This window comes from Rhamphochromis longiceps, linkage group LG3 (assembly GCF_057381845.1).
Source record: "Rhamphochromis longiceps isolate RC_006_pf linkage group LG3, R_longiceps_female_GT1.1, whole genome shotgun sequence".
Taxonomy (NCBI): domain Eukaryota; kingdom Metazoa; phylum Chordata; class Actinopteri; order Cichliformes; family Cichlidae; genus Rhamphochromis; species Rhamphochromis longiceps.
The window spans coordinates 35,210,460-35,234,607 of record NC_140559.1 but is presented as its reverse complement, the minus strand read 5'-3'; the positions used below and the strand labels follow the sequence as shown (position 1 = coordinate 35,234,607).

The 24,148-nt window shown below is 40.5% G+C and overlaps 1 protein-coding gene across 2 annotated transcripts in view; it reads right to left on the bottom strand.

Moving 5' to 3' along the window:
* nhsl2 (NHS-like 2) overlaps positions 1 to 24,148 on the bottom strand; it is a 192,256-nt gene that overhangs the window by 23,751 nt on the left and 144,357 nt on the right. For both annotated transcript variants that reach the window (XM_085395547.1, XM_085395555.1), the window contains exons 3-4: positions 8,899 to 9,041; positions 3,631 to 3,880 (exon numbers count right to left, since the gene is read on the bottom strand). In XM_085395547.1, coding sequence (XP_085251673.1) covers positions 3,631 to 3,880; positions 8,899 to 9,041 — 393 coding nt within the window. The remainder of the gene's footprint in view (positions 1 to 3,630; positions 3,881 to 8,898; positions 9,042 to 24,148) is intronic.

The following is a 24,148-nucleotide window of genomic DNA, read 5'->3' as shown; positions in this document are numbered from 1 at the left end:
GAGGAGAAATGGAGAAAGAGATATTTAACTATAGATGGATATGCGCAAGAAGGAGGAGAGAGGCATCCAGTGACGAAGCAGTTGCTATGCCAAAAAACCAGGAGGACCACACATGCATGCAAAGACACATACACACACACAAACGTAGGGAAAGTAAACAAGGAGGAGGCTGAGTGGAAGCAGGAGTGTCAGAACGATGTTGCTGAGGGTGACCACAGCATACTAACAGCTCTGACAGCACACACACACACACACACACAGGCAATGCACACAAGCAGAGCTGACTGCCAGAGATGGGCGAGCGCGATAGAGAATGTGATCATAGGAAGAAATTGTCCTCGATGTCAAGTCTTGTTTCTGCAGCATTTTCTCCCTCAAAGCTACAGGGAATCTGTCCACATCGTGCAGCGTCACCTGAGTTGTGGCTTCTGGCATTAACATGCGAGCTGATGCTGAAGCTTTCCCACTGTTTTTAATAACACTCTGCATCTGTTCTCTTCTCAAATCACTCCCAATTATTTCTTCATGACCTAAAGAGAATTTAATAAGGGGCTGGGGGTGAAACGTCTTCACCCGGTGATCTTATGCCATGGATTCTCTCGGCGCTTCACCGGAAGACTTCACCTGAAAATGTTTCCTTACACCTGTGTTATGAAATGGCTTTGTCTATGCCAATCTCATGAGTCAAGGAATCAAGTTTAATGTGTGGACTGGATGTGGTGCAATTACATTTCCAAAAGGTGACTGATGTTTCCCATGCTGAGTACCTTACATCAGCTGTAGGAACACAACAAGCTTTTAACTCTGAATTATCGAAAGAGCAAGCCCGGCATGAGGCACACACACGGTGCTGTGCAAAACTCTCAAACCACTCCTGATTTCTTGAAAATCTTTTGTTCCCAAGCAGCCAGAGTGTCAAGATCCTGGGTCACTGAGTTTTTAGACTTTACAGTTTGGTTTTATTTTTAACATCTTCCAGTGATTCTTAGTTTGTGCTGTTATTTGCCTTGAGTTTTCCTTTTCCTTATTTCTCACTAATATTTTTGGTATATTGCTCTTTATGTATTTTCTCAGTTAGTTAATTCATGTCTGTGTTTTCATGTTTAGTCATCTCATTTCACTTCCTGTCTTATTTTGGCCATTATTTGTCCTCTGTGCCTGATGTTCAGTTTTACTTCCCCTCGTCTTGTTTCCTTGATTGTCTGCACCTGTGTTGTTCCCCTCAGGTGTGATCACATACTTGTGTAGCTTCAGTTTTCCCTTTTTCTTTGTTGGTGGGTTATTTAATTCTGTTTCCCATCAGTTTGTTTTCCTGCTTTTCCCTGGACTCCCAGGGTTGCCATTATCACCTGTTGGACTCTTTTGGACTGTAGCACATGACTGGTCTGTATTTGGGAGTCCACTGCCACACTCTTCAACATCACAAAGACTGTCTTGTAAATTTTTTTAAAGTGGTCCTGAGCAATAGTTTTCCAGGACTAAAACGATCTATAGCAGATAAACAGTATCTGGAAGTTTTGTCCTTAAGAAATGGGAAAAAGATCCAGTAAAGACCTGCCACGGGAGCTGGGAGATTTATCTAGTCTTTCAGCTGATCACTGGACCCTCATCAGAAATGGTCTCAGTTGAAGGGTGGCTGTCAAGAAACCATTTTTAAGGAAGGGAAACATGGAGAAAAGACTGAGGTAAGAAAATTACACAAGAACTGGACTTGTGTAATTTCATTGACAACAAATCTTATGGAGTGATGCAATCCATATTTAAAACTTTTACTTCCAATTATCGTCTGTATGCATGGAGCAGGTCAGGAGAGAGGTGCAACAGCGAGAGTCTGCAGCCATGTATAAAACATGGTGGAGGCTCTGTCATGGTTGCATTTCAGCCAGTCGTGTTGGAGAGGTTGTCATAACTAATTGAATTATGAATGCTGTCATGGACTCGCCTCCCCTTTTTAGATGGTTTGGACATGTGCAAAGGAGAGATAGTGGGTATCCTGGACAAAGCATTTTGAGTATGGAGTAGCCATTTGGAAAAATACAGATGACCAGAGAGGAGGGGTAGGGTGAGATGGAGGAATATGATCCACTGTGGCAAGACAAGACACTATGAGGACTGTCAAAGACGACCATGCACCATGTGGAAGAGGTATCTGCCAAATTTGTTGAGCAAGATTAATATTAGCACTGTTTTTCAGCCTGGAGCTTCTTCTTTGGAGGAAGACAAGATTGTGTTGCTTTTCCAGCACGCATTTAATACACAACCACAAAGAAGCTAAAGCCAAATTGGACTGATGTGACCTCCAAAGGGATGAAAATTCAGATTTACCGCATGTTGCAGCTTTCCTTGAGTCTGATTTGCCATGACTCTCACTTTTACAGCTGTCACACAACTCCTTCGAGAACAGCACAGGTGACAGTGAAGGCCCTCACAAAGCCAGGACTCTAAAACCAACAGTGTTGCTGTTTTACTGCTCACAGAAACCATCTTTATTTGGAGATAAAATCATTTCTATTCTCAACATGACAGGAGCCATCTGAAAGCTGCCAAATGATCATTCATTTCCAATAGAATCTCATATTCAGGCTTAATCTATTTAATTTTGAATTATTTTTCAGTGAAATTTCATATTGAAGTCATAAATTCTAATAAATGCGAAAAAGGCTCAAAGGCACCTGGCTGCACCAATCAACAAGCATCTCGGCACATCTCTCATCAGCCCAGATAATTAACCTCAGTCTAACCCCTCTACTCAATAAGCATCTGACATCTTCGACAAGGCTCCAACTAATGGCATTTTCCATTATTATATGATTATTTGACTAACAGGTATGCTTAGGGGTGTCTATCTTCCATCTATGGCTCAAAGTTGAGTTTTCGAGTTGGCTAAATGACAACCAGAACCCCAAAGATGCTCAATGCTCACATTTGAGAAGTTGAAACTAAAGTATGTTTGCCTTTTTTTTTTTTTTAAATGAATGACCCAAACTCTGCTGATTATGAATCACGAATCACTTGAGCGCTTCTTTAAAATGAGCACAACTTGAGCTGTTGACCATCTCACAGCTGGACTGGAAACATTACCACTCATTCACAGACTGGATGCCAATCGTCTCTGTGTTTACACGTACCCATTAAAACACAGCAAACTCTTTTTACTTTGATGGCTCGGGATCACTCTGGTCCAGCCAATGAAACATTCATGTGTTCCCTCAGAGGTACTGTAGCTGTGCCAGTCCAGAAACTTCTAAGAAAGATCAAGGAAGTATCACACTTTCTATGCTGACTTTGTCCGCAATTTTCATGCAGCACTACCTCTGTAATGCTGTCGCCATGAAAACATCCTGGAGGCTCAGCTGACTCAGATGCATGTGTCAGAGTAATGACTTTCAATCAGTTGCATACACTCACCTTTCCTGTCAGTTCACCACAGTGTTGTTGAGAAACACAGCAAGAAATAGACTTCAGAAATACTCCCATTGCCTTATAAGTGCACCTTCACATTGCAGTTTCAACAAAATTCTTAATTTGTAAATTTATTTGGTCATTTAAGACTGCATCAAATATACTGACAGCATTAGCAATTGTAACCACACCTGATCTTAGACTATTTTGGGCATTTCACTTTTGTACCTGTGACGTCGAGTGGTAAGAAGTGTGCCGGTGTGCGTCTTCCCAGGTGCCAGCGAGGTTTTTCGGCGACTGGCGGTCCAGTAGTGGCCGACGTGGCAGTACTGCTGCTACTGTTGTTACTGCTCCAGCCTAGAGGGGGCCGGTCTGAGCTGCAGGGGGATGGAGACGGGGATGGAGATAGGTCGGTAACAGACCTCAGACCAAACACAGAGGAGGTGGTTTCATCTTCGTAGAGCTGCTTTGATGCTGGCTGCAAGAAGAAGCAGAAAGGGAAAACCGCTATGTCATCAAATAGTGATGCACAGTTTGATATACTGAAGTCGAGAATGGTTGAAAGGGTCTGATTTCCCCAGGAAGATATATATAACCTTTTAGAAAGTACTGTCGAAAGTATTTTTACGTCTTGATTTCTTAGTTTTTTACATATTTGACACTTTAAAAAGCCCTTTTACCCACTCTCTTTCTTATTTTTGAATCATGAACTTCTTTAGATGTTGTTCTGGGTTCATTTGTGACCTCCTGGATGAGTCGTCCATGTTCTTTTGGATTGATTTTGGCAGAATTATCACTTATTTTTAGTTGGGTTATGTTTGTTTAGCATTAAAACATGCCATATAGGTGTTAAACCTTGGTTATTTGGATGGACGTGCAGATGAAAGATCAGTATTTGATCAAAATTGTTCTGACAGCTGGAAAGAAAGCGATTGCAAGAACTGGTGTTCTATTATTTAGCTTCATGTTCAAACTAAATAATAAAAAAGCTATTTAAAAAATAAAACATGCCACATAACATGGAAAAAAACAAAGAAATCAGAAAGGGGGCAAATACTCTTTTTTAGTACTGTAAATATAAATATGGAGCCGGCATATTTATTTATTCATCCATTTATTAACCACTTGTTACTGGTTCTCATAATCACCTTTATGAACAGTAGGGCTGTATCTACTGTGGAATTATGGGCTGAAAAAAATCGTATATTATATTACATACAGTACCAGTCAAAATGCTGGACATGTTCAAATTACATCACACTACCTTCGAACAGTTAGTCGCTATAAGCTGATGTAATGAAATAGATAAATGCAACTGTGAGTAGATGTCACATCATTTGGCAATAAGCTTACATCAGTCAACAATGCCAATATGTTCAGACACTATATTTGTGCATCCTTCATAAATGACTGCTAGCTTTTACATTTACACGTCCAGGAGTTAAAGTGAAATAGATATGTATTCATTTGGAGGTGTGAAATTAAAGTCTCATAAACTTGTTTTTACTCTGTTTGGTCGAGCAACCTGACAACATGTTACTAGGCAGGTAGTGTAAAGTTGACCTGTTCATTACATGATGAACTTTGTATGAATCCCAGCTCAAAATAATCCTTATTTGTCACGAGGTGTGACTGGGTGTAGCTCTTCAGCTCATCCATTGTTTTAGGCCAACTTTATTCTGATTGGTTGCCTCTGTTTAATGGAAGGCTTGAATACATGGCTAAATAATGGTTACTCATTTTCATACAAATTGAATGTTGGAGGCTAAAGGCTTTACTTTTTAATAAAAACAAAACAAAACGTGAGTGTTTCTCATGTAGAAAAAAAAAATCATAGATTCTGCACTCAGTGAGATTATTTGAAAAATGTTTCAGGCTACCTACAGAGTAAAAGAAAATCTAACATGCTGCTTGAAATCCAAATAATTTTAGTCAGTTTCTTTAGTGAAATCCAAAATATTGTCTTCCCCTTCAGTCATGGTAATGCATCCTGAGATCCAATGGTTCAAATCTAATTTCCTCACTACAAGATCTCCATTTCTCTCATATTGTACTACACTCTCAAACTCTTTAAAAGTTATTGTTCTCATTTTCTGCCCAAGCTGTTTTGAAAATTAGCCAATAAAGCCCATTTCCCCTTTAAACTGCTGTTACTGGCTCAAACACACAAGAAAAACAAAATAACCTCAGAATTCAATTTGCAGTAAAAATCAATAGAACCAAAATCCTATAGGAGTCCAGACAGCCGGCGGAGGTCATCTACTCATCAACCTCCTCCAAAATTAAATGTTTTGTCCCCTTTAAGCAACTTCAATGCCTGTAAGAGGAAGGATCAGTAGGGTAGATAAGCAGACAGCAGGGTTACAAAACAGAGAACGAGAGAAAATGCTGTCTCATTTTCACCTGTCTCATAAAACTGAGAGAGCTAATGCAGAGGAGCGACAGAAGTGAATCTGAAGTGAGTTAGAAACATAAAAAAGAAAAACATTGATTTGACGTGATTAGCTGACAGGGACGGAAACTGACAGAGCAGCAGAGACACTGTTCGTTCTGTCCCTGATGGCAACAGGAAGGTGCAATCCCAGCTGTGAGGGAACGGGCATCTGTCAACTGTCTGCCATTAGATCTACAGTATCAGGCATCTCTGCCCTTAAGCAAGGCAATGAAACTGTCGAGGCTGCTGCAATGCAGGAAACACTCCAGTCTATCCTCCGCCTCGTGAGAGACGTAAAGCTATCTCGTGGGAATCTGCCATTCTCTAATTGAAATTAGCCCAAACAGAGAGAAAGGCATTAAGTTAAGAGAGCTCTTTAGCAGCTCGCTGAAGGAATATTGCGTCAGTCGGTGTGCAGGAAATGTGCAGCCATCTTGCAGTAAAATCACGGTGGGAGTTCAATGAGCTGGGGAAATAGACTGAGAAGTACTAATGGAAAAGGGAAAGAGTGAAAAGAGAGAGGCTCTATGTATAGCTGTAGCCTGTTTGACAAATTGTGATCATAGATTATCATTGAGACACCCTGAAGCAATTTAACATCTATGTTTGCATTCCCTTTCTCGCCTTCAAAATCTGAATGAGGGGGCGGGATATACTGTGCAACAGTTCTCGGATAATTCGGCTTCATGGGAAAAAAATAAAGGGATGATGACAATAGCAGTGAAGCATTTTGTCACAACACAACTTTTAGCTGTAAAACCGTCTGATATGCCGAAGCAGTAATTTGTTGGAATAGTGCATTGTGTCGCCGATTTGCTGAATTAAGCTGTCCAACAGCCAATTAGAAGACATGCTCATTCCGAACTTCAAGTTACAATCATTAATAGAAAAGGATGGAGTCTTTATTATCAGTCCTCATTGAGCGGAGCAAATCTGCATCAGTGATCAGTCAAGTACAAACAACGCGCAGAAGTTCAAATAATACAGACGCAATACACACACAAGCACAGACATGTAAATGTGAACAGAGACACAGCAATTAGAAGATGCCAAACGCAGACTGAGTTTCCATTTGGCATGTCATACTATAACAAAAAGAGAAAGTAAAGACTTTTAGGAGCCTTAATGCGACTAATGGCTAAAACATAAAAACGGGATGGCAACCTATGTTCAACTAGGAAAAACTAGTAGTTGTTCAGGAACTGCATTGAATTTTTTGTTGCCAGTGAATGATTGCAAGCATTTGCGACAGTGGCTGTCAGCCCGTGGGCACACCCTGATTCCAATCAGTCACAACCTTGGAAAGAGTTTCATCCCATCCAAAGGTGACGATACAACCAATCATTTGCCAGATATTTAGGAGACCTGTTGTATACAGTATACTGTATACAACAGGTCGAAATATCAGCTACCAAGTTGCGTCAATGACTTGTGTGGACATTCAGGACAACTGTGTAGATCCATAAGAGAAATTTGGTCAACGTGACAAATTTTGTTGGACAAATCTATTCTATAAGTACGTTTTGCTGATACTATGTCTACTATGTCTTCTCTACAGCAAAGCTTCTGCATGAAGCTCAGTACAGGACTGGCCTATTGCTTCTTTAGCTAATAACGTTAATCATTTTATTACGCTACCATGTATCTTCCATCTAAGGCCCGCAGACTGTATAAAAGATGGATATAGCTGCTGTGAACTTTTAGTTTTTGAGGTCCTACTATGAAGAAGTTGTTATTTTTCTGTTTGAATGTTGAGGGTTCGGGATCATTTACCCACAAGTCTCTAAAAAACCAGGAGCTTTTTACAAGCAAAGGTATCACCCCTGCTGGTGAGAAGAAGACTGCATTGGCTTCCCATTTCACATTCAGAAACTACAATATTTATACTGCCTTTGCTTGGGTCATTGGCCTTATTATGGATCTTACTCAGATAGGAACTGTCAAAATTTGACACTCCCTTAGCAGGACAATACTACAGAAGAACATGACAAAAAGGCTCCCAGTCTGATCAAGCATGCACAGATGTGCTGTCTGATGAATGGAGGCTCTATCCTGCAACCCAAAGGACATAAAGACTCCACTGCCAAAGTACTGGTGCAGGCTCAGAACACCACCAGAGGTGCCATGTCCATACCCCAGCAGCTAGCTGTTTTGGCAGCATGAAGAAAAACCTACACACACTTATGTAGGTGGTTTTAACGTTGTGGCTAATCTGCACATCTCAGATCTTGCACCACAAAGCTAACTCCCAGAGCAACAACAAAAGGTCCTGCATAAAAAGCACAACCCCAGAAAGAAAAAACAATAAACTAAATAAAAAGCTGTTGCTAGAAAAACGCTCACCATTTTCATATTTTGAAAAAATCTTGAGGATTACAATTTTATTTATAGCCGCACTCTCAAGGTCGATAAATCAAATTAAAATGATGATTCCAGTGAGCATGAAATGGCAAGATACACAAGATTTAATCAAAGGAATGGGCTTTTGTGGGATATTGTATCGAGGATGATCGAAAAATAATGAAATGGAGAAAAGAGATTTATACTGCCTATAATTTTATTGTAAAGGGGGAAGAGCCTTTAAAATGAGGCAGGTAACATAAAATGAATATCAAGCACTGATTGGAAACAATAAAGAAATAATAAAGAGTGCAAACAGGACCACAAAAGGGCAGATGGAGTCGGGTGGAGTAGGTTAGCAGGAGTTTAGCGGGAATGTGAAGTCTGGTGTCTTGCTGTTCTGAGAGAAAAACGAAGATGATAAGTGAAGTGGACACAGTGTATGTGTGTGTGTGTCTGTGTGTGTGCATTTAGCAGAAGCAGGATGAAGTCAGGTTTCACAGGTTTAAGAGGTGGAAAAAAGAGTGAGTTTAAAATAGGAAAGGTGGAGATTATTTATTGCGTTTGCTTGTTAAAGATGTGCAGCTTCAAATAGCTGCATATAAAATCTGAGCTTGGGTGTTTGTTCAGCAGAGAGGTGACATTTTGGTGTGACGGAGCCTCCTGATCAAATAAGATGGGTGTAAACATGAGCCTGCATGCGTGCGTCTGTGTGTGTTTACCAGAAAGATGAAGTCGGGCCTCTTGTTGTTGAGGGAGATGGGCGATCGGCTGAGGGAGGTGGACGTGTCGTCGGAGCTCTGTGAGGACGGATGCCGGAAAGTCTGACCGGTCAGCTTGGTGTCGTACAACTGCTCCTCAAACTCTGAAAACACAGAAGAGCAAAAATAACAAAAAGATATAAATGCATGCATAAACTTGCTTTCTGCTGCATGCATGCATGCATGCATGCAACTAAACTAAATCTTATTTGCATGGTTGAAAGTGGAGATCAGGAAAGGCTGCTGCTTTGCATCAACCTGCAATCTCCCTCCTGTGACTCCTGGTTCAACTTGTGCCTTAAATGACTCCTTCAGTTTGTATTTAATCCTCCCAAGGGCTCCATCCCTTCCTCTTCTTTCATTTATTCCTTCTCCAAAACTCTCTTTCTTTGTGTTACACGCACTCTCTCGCAGTCTACCTCCAAATATCAGACTGATTCTCCCTCTCCGGCAGCTCCCTCAGGCCATTGTAAACAGATTCCTAACCCCCACCTCCCCCCTTTTTCTCTTGGTGCACACACACACACACACACACACACACACAGACACGCTCCCCCTTTCAGCTATTCCTTTACCCCAAAACACACTCCCCATGTTTCACTCAGCTCTCTAACACACACACAGACACACACCCCCACAGACACTGAGCAGCTTTAGAGAAACAGCAGTGTCAGTGAGGTGAAAAAAGCTTGGAGTTGAACTTCCCGGAACAATATGGATTCCTTCCTGGTGATGTATGGTTGCCTAGCAATATAAGGAAGCAGATGACAACAAGCTAGAAAGAATAAATGGTGAAATATTTGTCTCAAGAATGAATGTTGTGTATAAGATAAATAAACTAAGGTTTAAATTGGGAGAAACAAAGTTGTTTTCAGGATTTCAGGCTCTTTATGAAAGATGTTAGCCTCAGTTACGAAGATCAAAAGACCGGTCATTCATCTCTGATCGCGAGGGCAAAGTGTGTATCCCCGGTTGATGACTTCTCCAAAACGTCACCTTTAAAGCAATAGCTGTGCATTACCAGCATATTTCAAAAGTCTGAAGTTTTGCACTGTGGTGAATGATCACTTCTTCCAGTTTACATTGTGCATTTCACAACTATTTTGCAATCTTTTACAGGCAAGTGATCAAAACAATTGCTAGAAGGTTTTGGGTGCAGCACTCTATACCTGTTTGTTCTACCAGTTTCACCTAGCAGTTGCCATCAACCGCAAGCAACCACTTCACAACTGGTCATGGAATACACACTTTTCCCCAGAGGCCTATGGTGGCCAGCTCGCCGACCAGTCTCTACACCTGTGCGACCACATTTAGACATATGGCGAGCTAGCTGGGTGAGCAAGATGAATTGATAGACCGATCCAGATCTGTACGTTATATGGACAAACTCAGATCAGTCATAAGTGGCATTATTGTAAAGTCGACGTGTTTAGAAACCACAGCAACTGCTGGGGCGCATAGTGTGTAAAAGTCACCAACACTCTCCTCACTCTGTAACTGCGGAGCTCCTCTGCCATCTGCACAAAATCTGCACCAGGAGCTTGATGGCATTGATTTCCATGGCCAAGTAGCTCCAGTAGGTGCAACATGTAGGAAGATCAGTCTACTCATTTGTGCTGAGTAATAACAAAAACTAAGCACAAACTTCTTGTATATTTTGTACGATTCAATACAAATTAGTCAGTAAAATGTACAGTTGTAATCAAAGAACAATAAAAGCTATGAAGGCCTGAACTATTGTTTGTTTCAGCCTATAAATGTTAATTTCTACTGTAAAGTTGGACATTTTTTCTTCTAAGAAGCACAAATTATGTCTTGGCTCAACCCCTAAAGTCTAAACTTTCATCCGTCAGCTCAGTGTCTTGAATTTGAAGGCTCACAACTTTTAGTTTCTGTTCCACTCTCATCAGCACTTCCAATTGCAAAAGGCAGCTGTTTCCCAGCACCAAACAGCAGACAAATTAGCATCTAATTAGCAAAGTATTTAACAAGACTAATACCACTGTATAAGAAAATAGAAGGAATTGAGGCTTTTTAAATTATCATTGTTTGTGTGGAATATCCTGAGTGTCCTCAGGCTGCTTATCTACCTCCATCTAAATAGTCTTCCATATGGTAAAGTAGTAGACCTTGCAGGGTGATGGGATCTGTTTTTATGACTTTCTAATGGCTGCTGCACAACTTTCATGCCTGGTAAACTCATTTAAACACGCGAGCGGTTCACCGTAAAGTTTAGCAGGTGTCAGATTTAAGTGAGCGCCGCAACGTGGGAGTGTTTGGAGTCGGGAATATAGAGTTGTGAATAGAAATTAATATACAGCAGCACAACCACAAAACACAAGAAAGATAATGATGTGTTTTTGTGCGAGGGTAGGCAGTCCACCCACAGATTTAGTGCAGTTTTTTAATGGCATTTGGGATCATTGATGTTGACATCTTCCTTCTGCTGGAATAAAAAGTGCCAGCAGCAGAAAACTGTGTATGATCTCACTTATTCTAAGTGCAATTATGGCTCTAAACATCAGAGGAAACGGGATACACACACACACACACACACACACACACACAGCAAACATTTATAACCTTCAGCGTGGATTAAGATGATGCAGTAATGTATGTCAGCTGTCATTTTAAGCTCAGATAAAGGAGTACTTTGAAAGTTACTCTGATGAGTTTGAAGGGCTTTATAAACTCAAATATAGTAGATATTATTTCAACTGAAGTGAAACCATCACAATGAAAAACTGCAGAAACAAGGCTTCTACGAGATCAGACTCATGAGTGTGACACTGAACACATTTTCCAACATATGCTGTCAATTATTCTCTTTTATCGTACGCGGGAAATCTTTCAAAAGGGAAGCAATTGGGAAAAATGAGAGACTGGAGAACTAAGAAGAGAGAAAAGAGAACAGGAAAATGCTCAGGAATGATAAAAGCTGCTTAGGTGGCTGAGAAGCTGGAGAGTTTAAGATGTATGAGGTTGCAAATTCTTTTCTGTTTAAGTAAAGTTAAAAAAAACACGGGATCCGATTAAACAACCTGCCTTCTCTCAGCCCGAGGCTAGCATTCCTGCCCAGACTGACCAACTTAATCTGGTTGGTATTAATGCTCCTATGTGGTCTGTCTCATTAATCCCAATAAGCATCATGCGCACACTTGCTAACTCAAAAGCAATTTGAGAAACATTACTACTACATGACTCCTATTAATTTCTGTGCTGCTGTTGCAAAAATGTCCCATTTTTTTTTTAAACAGGTGCACTTAAATGTCCCTGTCTCTGCTACATACATGTTTTTTTTTTAATCCAGCTCTCTCATTTTTAGCATTATAGCGTCTATTGAGACAATAATAAACATAGGAAACAACAATAAACACAGAAACTGACTATCACTATCAGCACTTGTGATCCCACTGGTGATGTCACTGCACATATCCCAGATTGCCACCATTACATTACTACTGTTATGTATGTAATGTAACGTTGTATTGGTTTTATTGCCTGTGGCATCCTGCAGTTAGAGACTAGTTAAAGAGGGACCTCTGAAAAATGTCACACACAGTTTGTTACCTTTGCCAAAGATCTTGTAGCTGCCGTGATGAACCGATAGAGAGGAACAGACAAAACCTGACTTTTGCTCATTGCATCATTCACAGAACCTGCGGCTCATGACGCTGTAATAAAAAAATAATGAGCCAAGTCATTTTCACACAGTTTTTCATTTTTTTATCGACTCCTGGTGATCCTAGAAATAGGACAGGATTCCTCTACAGAGATTTACAGATGTGGGTAAAAGGGGAGACGATGTGCTGCAGATGATGCTCAACAGGAAAGCAGACAAAGTCATCAAAGCAGACCTTTTTCTTAAGAATCTGCTGTAGTGGAATATTTATTCATTCTTTCTCTAAACTGAAAGCATTTTGAAATTATTTGATATTATTATATTGAAATATGAGGGAGACTCCTGCTGGCAGATGCATGCATCCCAGCAATGGTGAAACTCGTCACACAGAGAGGATTTATCAGAACCTCTTGACAGCAAATATAGGGAATTGTAACATTCATAATATACATATCAGAACTTTTTGTTTGACATAAATGCTAATGATGTCTTGATAAATTGGCCTGTTCGCTGGATTTGCTAATTCCTCTGAAAGCTATTAGACGCTTCACTTTGTAAGTGCTTGCTTTTGCAGTTTGTTTTCATATAGAGGCCTATTACAAACCCCGGCGCTCATGATAGAAAACTGTCGATTTTGCAGTGTTAAAAATAATTGATTCAAAATCGCCCGGCTGCTGCATGCAAAAACAGCAGGATCAGCTGGTTAGTAAACAGCGAGCAGAAGCCAAAACTTATCCAGCTGCAGTGGCCCAACGAAGTGAGGTGTCAGCAAGAGTCCGAAGATACAGAGTGATAAAGCAGAGTAAAAGGGAGAGAAGGAAGAGCTGCAGGGAAGGAGAAGCAGATAACAGAGGAAGAAAAGGATACGAGATAAGATAGGCAAGGAAGCAGGGAAGGAAAATGAGGGGAAAAGAAGCAGAGGTAACTTTTTAAGAGATAGAACAAAAAAGGGGGGAAGTGAAGGTGAAAAGAACTGAGAAGAGAAAGTATAGATATGAGAGAATAAAATGAGAAAGCATTGAGAAGGAGGACAATGCAGGAAGCAGTAAATAGTTCAGGAAGAACTATATGTCAAACAACAGAGGAGGAGAAGCAGTGAAAATGCAGAAAAAGATGTAGGGGGTGGCAGAAAAAGAAGGTAAAAGGTGTGTAGTCGAGACAGTGGAAGGAGACGTGATCGAGAAATGGCACAATGCTGAAAATCAGAGACCGAAAAAGACGAAGTAGGTGGAGAAAAAGAACAGAGTGGAAGAAGAGGAGGAAGGGAATTCACACCAATGAGGCCCAATCTGTCAAAACTAACAGCCTTAACAGGGAGGGAGAAAGATGCTGGCAGAGTTGAGCCACTACCGAAGGGTGGGAGATTGAAAGATAAAAATAGGATCCGGCATCCTTCTGATTTATCTAACATCCAAATCCATTTAGGTTTAACTTGTTCCTGCAGAACAAATAGACGATATGGCTTCCTGACCTTTTAACTTAGTGTAATTTATATACTGACTGGGCACTTTGTTATGTGCATCTGTTCAACTGCTCATTAATGCAAACATAATCAGCCAATCACATGTCAGAAACTTGATGCAGTTGGACATGTAGACAAACTGAGCATCAGAATGGAGAACTGTGGCATGGAGACAGGCAGGTCTGAGTATTTCAAAAACTGATGTTCTACTGGGATTTTTCTCCACAACCATCTCTAGTTTCAGAGAATTTAAAGAGAGTTTAGGGAGAATGGAAATAACAACTCATTACAATCAAGGTATGCAGAAGAGCATCTCTGAATCTGACGCAGACGGGCTACAGCAGCAGAAGACCACACATAGTGCCTTTCTTGTCAGCTAAGAACAGGCGACTGAAGCTACAATTCACACAAGCGCCACAAAAACTGGACAAGAGATGGCCCAGTCTAATGAGTTTCAATTTCTGCTGCAACTTTCAGATGGCAGGGTCAGAATTTGTGACAAGCAACTTGAAAACATGGATCCATCCTGCCTTGTTTCAGGTTTTCAGGATGTTGGTGGTTCAATGGTGTGGAGGATAACTACTCACACTTGGGCCCCTTAGTATCAATAGTGCATTATTTAAAACTCACAGCCTAACTAAGTATTGCTGCTGACCATGCCTTTCGTTTATGACTACAGCGTACCCATCTTCCAATTGTAGATGTATGTTTTAGTTTTACTTTGGTCTTTGCTTTATTTTCCAAACTTAGAGGTGTGTTTCCAACCAATCTGCCCAACTGGCACCAGTTTCTGGCCATTGTGGAGAGCTTATGACAATATCCTCAAAATCTCTGCAAGCTAACTTGGTAAATCACAGATTAAATAAGTGAAATCCTAGTATTTTATCTCAGTGTTATTTATTAGCACTAATTAGCAGGTATCAATCGGTAGGATGCATTTATATATTTCGTAGCTTCCTAACTAAGCTCGCTGACATTAACATTACCATTTAACAGTTTACTCCTCTTCACCAAACCGTCTGGTTCCAAAAAACCCAAGATACATCAAAGAAATATGATCACAAAGATAAAATAAAAATAAACTAAACTACATTTCTTTGACTATCACCAAGAGTTTACATGCAGAATAAGATTGATTACCTTGCAAACTTCCTTAAACCTACACCATCACTTTCATTTGTGTAACGCTTGAATGGAAAACCTTTGCTTCTAACAATATTCTCCCAAGCAGCATTGCAACTTTTACTCACTTTAAGGCTGACACTTTCTCCAGCACTTTCCACTGTACATTTTAAATGACCTCACTAGTAGCAACATAGAAATCAAGTAAACATTAAGAGTTTGAAAACTGACCGAGAGAGGTCAAATCCAAAAGGCAGAAGCACTAAAACAGAAGAGGAGGGAAGTTAAACAGCTGCTGTATATCCATGCTTCAGATAGCAGCCGGGCTCCGCTGCAACGACTGCAGCGCGGATACATGACTGCAGGGAACTGTGGTGGGAAAACGAGGGAGGGGGAGGAGGGATGCTATTGGCGTTTGGGGTGCAAAGGTATGCCGGTCACTCCCACTCTTGCATACACACACAGAGAGTGGTTAAGAGCATCTTACCCCACCCCCTTCCTCTGTCCAGACAAGCAGGCCATGCACTCATGCATCACTAACTTGTACATTGTGTGTGTTTGCATGTGTGTGTGTGTGTGTGTGAGAGAGAAAGAGTATCTTTCAGGCAGGTGCCTATAAGTATCTTCTACGAGCGTACAAATGAATCCTCCTCTTGTATGTGTTAACCTGGGGATTATTCGCACAAATCACCATTTAAGCTTTATTGATCATATTAAAACGCCTACATGCACAAATCTGCATCTTTGTGTGTTTGCGTACAGTGCACCCATTCACAGATAAACCCAACCATCCTCGACATTATGCACCCTGGTCGTGTCAAATTTGGGTCACCCTTTCTTCTCCCCTCTAGGAAGATGAAGGGGTGGTGGGGCGGGGGACAGAAATTAACAATACGCCTCTTTGAGCATAGCCCGAGTACATGTTTGTCTGTGTACACAGACAAATATGTGTACGTGTGTGTGTGTGTGTGTGCGTGTGTGGTTGCATGTACACATATTCATGTCATGTCTCTGTCCTTGTGATTTAGCATGGAGAATTGATCAGTCCATTACAGAGAAAGGTCTGCTGCCCCGACAATGAAAGAGGACGGTGGTGACCTAGAAGGACACACTTGGCGGTTAGCGGCCTGGTTTACTTTGATCACGAGAAACCGCAACTAGGGTCCTGATCCAATTATCAGGCCCCTCTTTATCCAGGGAAACATTTTGGCTTCATTTCCTGTCATGTATGTTTATATAAGTGAAATAAATGGACGACTAGCTGATGCTTTTTTTTTAAATAGGAAAAGAGTGCCCACCAGGAAGGCAAGTCCTAACTGGTAAAACGCTCCCATCTTGAAATTGTTGGTTAGGTCGGTCTTTTCATTACCTTCAGTTTAAGACAACATTACAAGGGTATTAAACAAACCATCTACCCGGTCTGAGAAGTTTAATAGGTGGCTGAGGCTGTGCAATCCACTCTCGGATCTACTCTTTTCCACTGAGCTCTCCAAGCTCGGGCAACTGCAGATATCTCTCAGGAACCACTAAACACTATGTCTTGATGTTGCCTCCTAATTATGTTAGATAAGAGGGTGACACAAAGCTATTTTATCCATCCTTTTATCCACTCTTGATTTATTTTTCCATTCTTATCTGTTATAAACGTGCCAATGAGAAAACCTGCATGTTACCATGTAGTGCAACAAGGCCGATTCACATTCCTATTATCTTTCAATGTGTTTGGCTTTTTTAGGCCTCCTCTTTCTGCGTTCCCTCGTCTCTATCTGTCCAAGTTAATTTTCTAAATTAATTTTCAGAACACTGCGGATTTCTGTTGTAATTTTTAAAAAGACATTTTTATAACAGATGACTGAGCTGTTAAGGCTCCTCTTTCTTCTTCTCGTTTTTTGTAACTGAAATTCAGGAAAGAGAAAAGACTTCAGAACTGATTGAGTCTATATATAAACTGACAGTGCTGTTAAAAACTATGTTAGAAGAATACTACTGCAATAGCACGGTGGACAGTTATAGCCTTTATATGCATTATTCTTGTGCTAATAATATTCTGAGCTTACAGTGAATGTTATTACCGAGCAGACCAATCACAGTTGTGTTGGTCTGGATTGCTGTAACATGTAGTTATTTTTTAAATCAAGCTTTACAGAAAGGCCTTAACTGTTTTGAGTTGCACAACTGTTAATTTAGTCCCAGTCTTTTCTTCCTCTGAAGCAGTGATTTAAAATTTTAAGTTCATTAACATAAGTGTAATTGGCAACAGTTATTAGTGATGTAGACTCTGAAGACACCACTTGCACTGATTAGATGATGTTCTGGAGTTGTCTGGAATAAATTCTCCTCATTATTAGCCTCTATGGAAATTAGGTTTGCCCACTCTGGGTTGGGAGGAGTTGTTGCCCCAAGTGGAGGGGTATCTATGTCATGAGTAAGGGAAGGAAAGAGCAAGAGTAGGTTGGTAGTGACCGAAAGAATGAGACTGTGAATGTAAGGTTCCTGGAAAGGGGCTCAGAGTAGAGCTGAGGCTCTTGAGGCGTTTCGAGCGAGACAAACAGGTAAAACTACAGGGATGCATTGACGTCCCACCAGAACAGTGAAAGGGGGTGATTGGCTAGATAAAAGTGTGGGTGCCTCTGTTTAGACTGCTGTGCACATCAGTATCACAAAATGTATGGATGGAAAGTAAAACAACTTTTTGTTGAATGGTACTTTGAAACAAACACCCTGTTACCCTGCTGCCTTACCAGAATAGTAAATCCTACACTACAATCTGATATAAGCTGCTTGTTTAGAATTGATCTCTGGTCTAAAGGGGTCCTAAATCCAATGAGTCTGTCTGCAAAATTCATGCCAGAAGCTTGAATCAGCAAAGCCCAAGGATAGTGTGTCTGTTTAATGCAACTTGGAGAGAAGCCCTGAAGAATGGCAGGCCAGACTGCATAGAGTACACCTGAGCTTAAACTGTTCAGCAGCTGTCAAGTCTAGCCAAACTGACAACCTTGAGATTCAGCCGAGTTTTCAGTATAATATAGATTAAAATCAACTTCTCCAAGCGTGCTGAGAATAAGCATCCATATTTACAGCACTCTGGGAAATTAGCTGTTCCATGCCATATTATATTCTTCTCTGGCCAAAGGGCAGCTGTGTGCTAAGTGCTTTCTTCAAGGACACTCTGACCCTCTCACAGCAATTATCAGGATTCGGAGGCCTCTAGAAATGTAAAACTTTTCAGTCACAAGTCTGTTCCTCTTACTTCCTACCTGCCCGGTGCTTGATCACAAACAGGTTTATTTACGGTTTGGGCAGGTTGGCTTGAATATAAATGCCACCAAATCGCAGCATTTAAGCGCGTCACGCTTCAGCCTGTATTTGGAAAAATTCTCTGAGAAGCCCTGAGGAAAGAAACAAGACGGGTGAGTTTGTCTTGCCTGATTCACAGCGATGTCACTCTAAAGAAACGCTTTATGGAAAGAGGATTGAAAAAGACAAAAAAAAAATGGACCAAAATGACTCTTTTACTGAAGAGGAAGGCAATACTTTGTGGTTCAGAAGCAAACAGAGCACCCGATTATAAAGGTCATTCAGTAATAAAAGTTCAAACAATCTATAAATCCCCTAAAAACTATTCTTTTCACTGTCAAAGGTACAGCTGCAGGCTGGATTTCACAAGAACTCGTTTGAGCTCTCCATTCAAGAGCCAATTCTGGCCTAAATGCTAAATGCCCGCTTTAATCTCATGGTACATTAACAAAGCATTTGCATAATAGCACAAAAGGCATTTACATTGACAAGTACAGTATGTAAAATTAACTGGGACTCAGAGTCTCTGTCAATTTGAACAAAATAAAGCCTAGCAAGTTGGTTTAGTTCATAATCTTCCCTAGGCTATAACAAGTAGCTCAAACTTTATTGGACTTGGTGTCACTTTTTAAAAATAGTCACATCTGAAAATAAGAAAAGCTGGAGTGTTTCTCCTCCATCAGGACTTGATCGATGCTGCACCTGTCCAGTAATGTGTATTGACTGGAGTGAAACCTTATCAGCTCGTGTAGATCACAGCTAGCATTGACCAGGGCCTTCTCTGACACAGTTAAAGGGCATCTGCGACATTTTACAGTCAGGTTAGCATGGACAAAAAAACTTTATCTACTTTTTTGAATCCCAGCCTGCATTCACACTGACAGAAAGAGGCTACGATGACATTTTGAAGTTCAGTTTTGTTGTTTCACGGATCTGGAGGCCTCTACAGAGTTCAAGCTTTTCAGGGAAAGGTTGTAACAATGGCACTTTAAGCACAAAGCTGAAGAGATATGGTAAGAAAGAAATGTGTGTTTGCCGATTTGGAGATAAACGTAAAAAAAGGCACTAAAAAATAAAATTAATAAGTGAACAATAAGGATAGTCTTTTTACGGCCTTGAGTTTTAAATAATAGTAGCAAAAAAAGAGCAGAAAGTTATGCTACCATCACCACAGCTGCTTTTAAAAACCTGAATGGAAGCATATTTTGGGAGAACTTAAACTTATTCTTCTTAGAAAGTCTGCTTCTAGTGTTTGTGTCCACAGTTTGTGGACGGATTTATCCTGTCTTAACAAGACAGAGGTTTATAATGAGAAGGCTTTAGTGTGGAAGAAATTGCTGGGCGAAGGCATGATCATAGCCATCTAGCACTTTTGGGATGAGCTGAAATGCTGATGAACCCAACAACCAGTGAGGCTACATTCACTGAAAACCTTGGTGGTCAATTCAGATTTACTGTTTAGGGGCCAGTTGCACCAACAGGACACACACCCAGTTTTCATCTAACTGACTTGGCATTCTATGTCCACCCTTATAGTTACAGCCTTTGCACCATCCAAGCGTAAGCTGTTGCCTCATGTGACTCGGACTTTGTATACACCCACAGGCAGTATCAAAAGAGGAACATAGCTACTGTGATGTCACCTGCTGGTTTTGGACTCTTCCAAGTTAGCATTTTGGGCACCATATGTTAGTGTTTTTGGAGCTAATGTATCAGCTAACGAGCTGCACCAATAAACTGAACAGGTGCAGGGTACAAACACAGATGTTAGCTTATTAGACTTTCCATAGGGAAGTACAAACGTCTTGGACAGTCTGTACCATACATCAAGTCAATGGATTAAAAGTGTTCTAAAAGACCCGATTGGGAAACACACAGATAGTAGAGGTTCAGTTTAATGACTCTAATTAGCAAAGCTGAAGCTTAGCAAACTGTTACCAGTTGTGTCAATCAATGAAGCCATGCCCTTAATTTTCTAAACATGATAATCTGTGGCTACTGACTCCCTTCTGGAGCTAGCCCTCACGTGGCCACTAGAACAACTGCAGTTGCCACTTTCACACTAGCAATATTTTTTAAGCTGCCCCTTTGCCCAACCACACAATCCATCAGTTGGTCAACACTGTTATCTTTATGTCAACCAGCAGGAGAAGCAGCATGGCACAACCCTGTATAGTGATTTTTATTTATGTACTTTGTGGGTAAAAGGATACTGCCAGAATTTTAAAGAAATGTATTTATTTATTTTTGGCACAGGAAACATTTTCTTTGTCTCACTCAGGTCCTCAACCTTTTTTTTTTAAACATAGATTTCTGATTTAAGGATGCCCAAGTGAGAACCAATATATATCTTTGTTTTAGCTGGCTGCTTGTTCTCCTCTTTTTCTTTTATCAAGTTAGACTGCCGAGCAGTCGGAGTTTGTGTGCCGACAGCGAACCAATCTAGTAACACTGTGCCCACCAGTGATAAGATATTCAAGCTATCAGTGTTTCCACAATCATGCAATAGTGTGAAAAATAGAAGTCTTGAATGATTACTGATTTATGAGTCACTGTTAAGTTCAAAACATAACTCTGGTGGCTAAAGTGTTAATTTTCTATTCATTTTCTAATTTCAGGGTTTGGCATATTGCCTGTGCTGCTTAGTCACAACACGGGCAGTTTATCAAGTTTACATCCACTCATCATGAATGTCATGGTAATTTTGGGGCTTTTAATGCTTCCGGACTGAAAATGAATTTTACGCAAGAGTTGTCTAGAGTTGTTATCTACACAGGATCAAAAGTATACATATAGACTCAAATACATAGACCCCCACTAATATTTGGTTAACTATCCCTTTAGAAAGTTGCATGTCAACAAGATGCTTTTGGTAGCCATCAGCAAGCCTCTGGGATATATCTTGCTGGATATCTTCTCACTCTGCTTGACAGAGTTGCCAGACTTCATTTAAATTAGTTGTTTACCTGGTACACACCTAGCTTTTAAGCATAGTCCACAATTTTTAAATTAAGGTCGGGGCTTTAGGAAGCTTAATGTTTGCCTGCTTTATCCATTCCAAATACATTTTTAATGCGTTTGGGACCACTGTGCTGTTTAGGCAACCAGCTTTATCCAAAAGAGCGTCCACTGAAGGACACACGAAATCACTCCTGCCCGTGGCCATCTCCCTGTACACCACCTCCATCTAACACACTGTAAACACTGCAATAGTTACACCCTTTTTGCACACACTCTACAGTAAAATAGCAAATGACAGAGTTCACGGGTTAGAGTCAAATTTCGATCCTATATATTCCACCTCTGTAATATTCTTTCTCCATATTCTTGATATTTATAATTGAGCAATTTGCATATTAGTGCTATTTCTTAAATTTGTAAATTCTGTAATTCAGGTGATGTTCAGGGCAAGAAATCAAATCTCTGAATAGATAAAAGCCAACTTTTAAGTTACGTGCCTGTTCTGGTGCAATGTCTGCTACTTCGTATGTAAGTGGGTGTGGATATAAAGCCTGGAGTGATCACAACATGAATGGCTTCACTGAAACAAACTTTTCAAACATTTCAGGATTTCAAAGGCTACTTCTCGCTACATCTGCCACTGCCTCCCCACAAGACTTGCATCATAAGACACAGATCAGCTGACTAACTTTGGATTTTGACTGTTAGAATTAAGGTAAAACAAGGAAGGTCTTTACATCTTTCAGATCACATATGAAAATGGCCCAAATCAAAAGGGAAAAGATCAGATTTCACATGACTGCAACATGTTAAAATAGAAAAAGACTGTAAAAGAAAAAAAGAAAACCTCAACAATAGTTTTAAAGTGGCAGATTGAGAGCAAATCCCTGCAGCCAATCTTGCATTTGGTCCAAAGCCTAAAACCGGAAGACTAGAAACTGCATCTGATGAGTTCCAAATGTATCCTGCAGCATGACAAAGAGCCTGAAATTCAGCCATCTTTAGCAACAAAAACAAGGTGCCCTGCAACAGATGGCTATGCCCCCACAGTCTCCTGATCTCAACATCAAGGAGTCAGTCAGGGATTACATGAAGAGACAGAAACACCTGAGACAGCCTAAATCCTGTAGACAAAATTCTCCCGCTATGTATACAGTATATACAAGTAAATGCTTTCTAAACACAGCCCTGAGTCATAGATAATACACATTCACATTCTCTTATCACTGGCCCTCTGGCCATAAGAGTGACCAACAGCATTTAGATGACAGTTTAGAGCTGTTGGCCAACACAGCGTCAAAGTATGTGTCACCATCTCTGACCCCTTCAGCCATTAGCTATCCTCTTTAATACAAAGGGTTATCTACTATGAGGGAATCTATTTGGAGAGATTCCTGCAGGTCATATTATGTCGAGAATACTCCAGCCTGAGTGTTGTGAGAGTCATGCATACAAGAGGATTAATAACAAACTTTCTCGTGTTCCACCCAAGCACCAAATGCCAAATAAGTCACAAAGCTGCCACATTAATGTGCACATTTCTCCTCAGTCTGCTGTTTACTAATATGCTTCTTCAGACTGGATCCATTAAAGTCACATTGTGCAGCTTTGAATTAGTGGATGACTAATGCGTGCCACCTCAACGGAAGAACTACAGCATAAGTGATTTTTAAAAAAACCCCTCTTTTTCTTCATCTTTCCAGAAACTCTCCTCTAGTCTTGCAAAAAACTGCTTCCCCAACGATTCTCAAGCCTTGTGATCAGCAAGTGAGGAGGAAAATAAAACTTAGCTCCTCAAAAATCAGCTGTCCAACACTGAGAAATCAGGAGCTGGATGTGCCTGATGTATCTATTTTAATTTATGAAAGCCGTAGACTATTTGCCTGCAATTTATCAACAAGGCCTTCAATTCACTCTTGATTACCTGTCATTAGTAGGAGAGTCAAAGTGCCCTCACTGTTTAGTTGCTTATGATGTGTGTTCAAAGAACTCAGCAGACAGCTGACGGCTGTCTGCTGAGTTCACGTCAGCTAATATGAGTCACTGAACTCAACCTTTCAGATGCCCTTTGGAGCATTTTTAATAGAATAATAATACGGATTGGTCCACAGTTATCTAACAGTTTACCAAGAAAATCTTCAATCCAGGTTTGGCGAGTGAAAATTTCATTTGTATGCGTATCTGTGTCCATGCAATGGGTGATGTATACTCCAACTGTTCATCTGAATCAAGCAGCAACCTCTGGCTCCAGAAGTGAGTGAGTTCCCATAGACTCTCATGGTAAAATGCACAACTCTACAGACAAAATAAAAGAGGCTGTTTAAGGACATTTTCAGCTGTATGATGAGTGAGTTTTCCTATAACTTTTCTTATGCTGTTAACACCTAAATTTAGGGATGTGGCTGCTTTGGTTAACAGGTGTCCTGTTGTTCGGAGCTGAAGTTGATCTCTATCTGCTCTATATCACATGCTAACTTATGTCGGTGACCTTTAGTTTAGTAAATCTGACCTCAAGTCTATGTTCAAATACGGTAGACTATTAGGCAGATCCATCCTGGTTAAAAAAAGCCTTGCAACACAGCAACAGTGAAAATGCTAAGCTTGAGGCTTAAATTAGTGGATTACATCATAGTACCCACATCAATCTTGCCTTTTATGGATGCAGCTAGCTAACCAAGGTTGCTAGCATTAGCTGATAACTTTGCACACCATTTTCTTATTAAAATAGATCAACTTCTGGCGCCAAA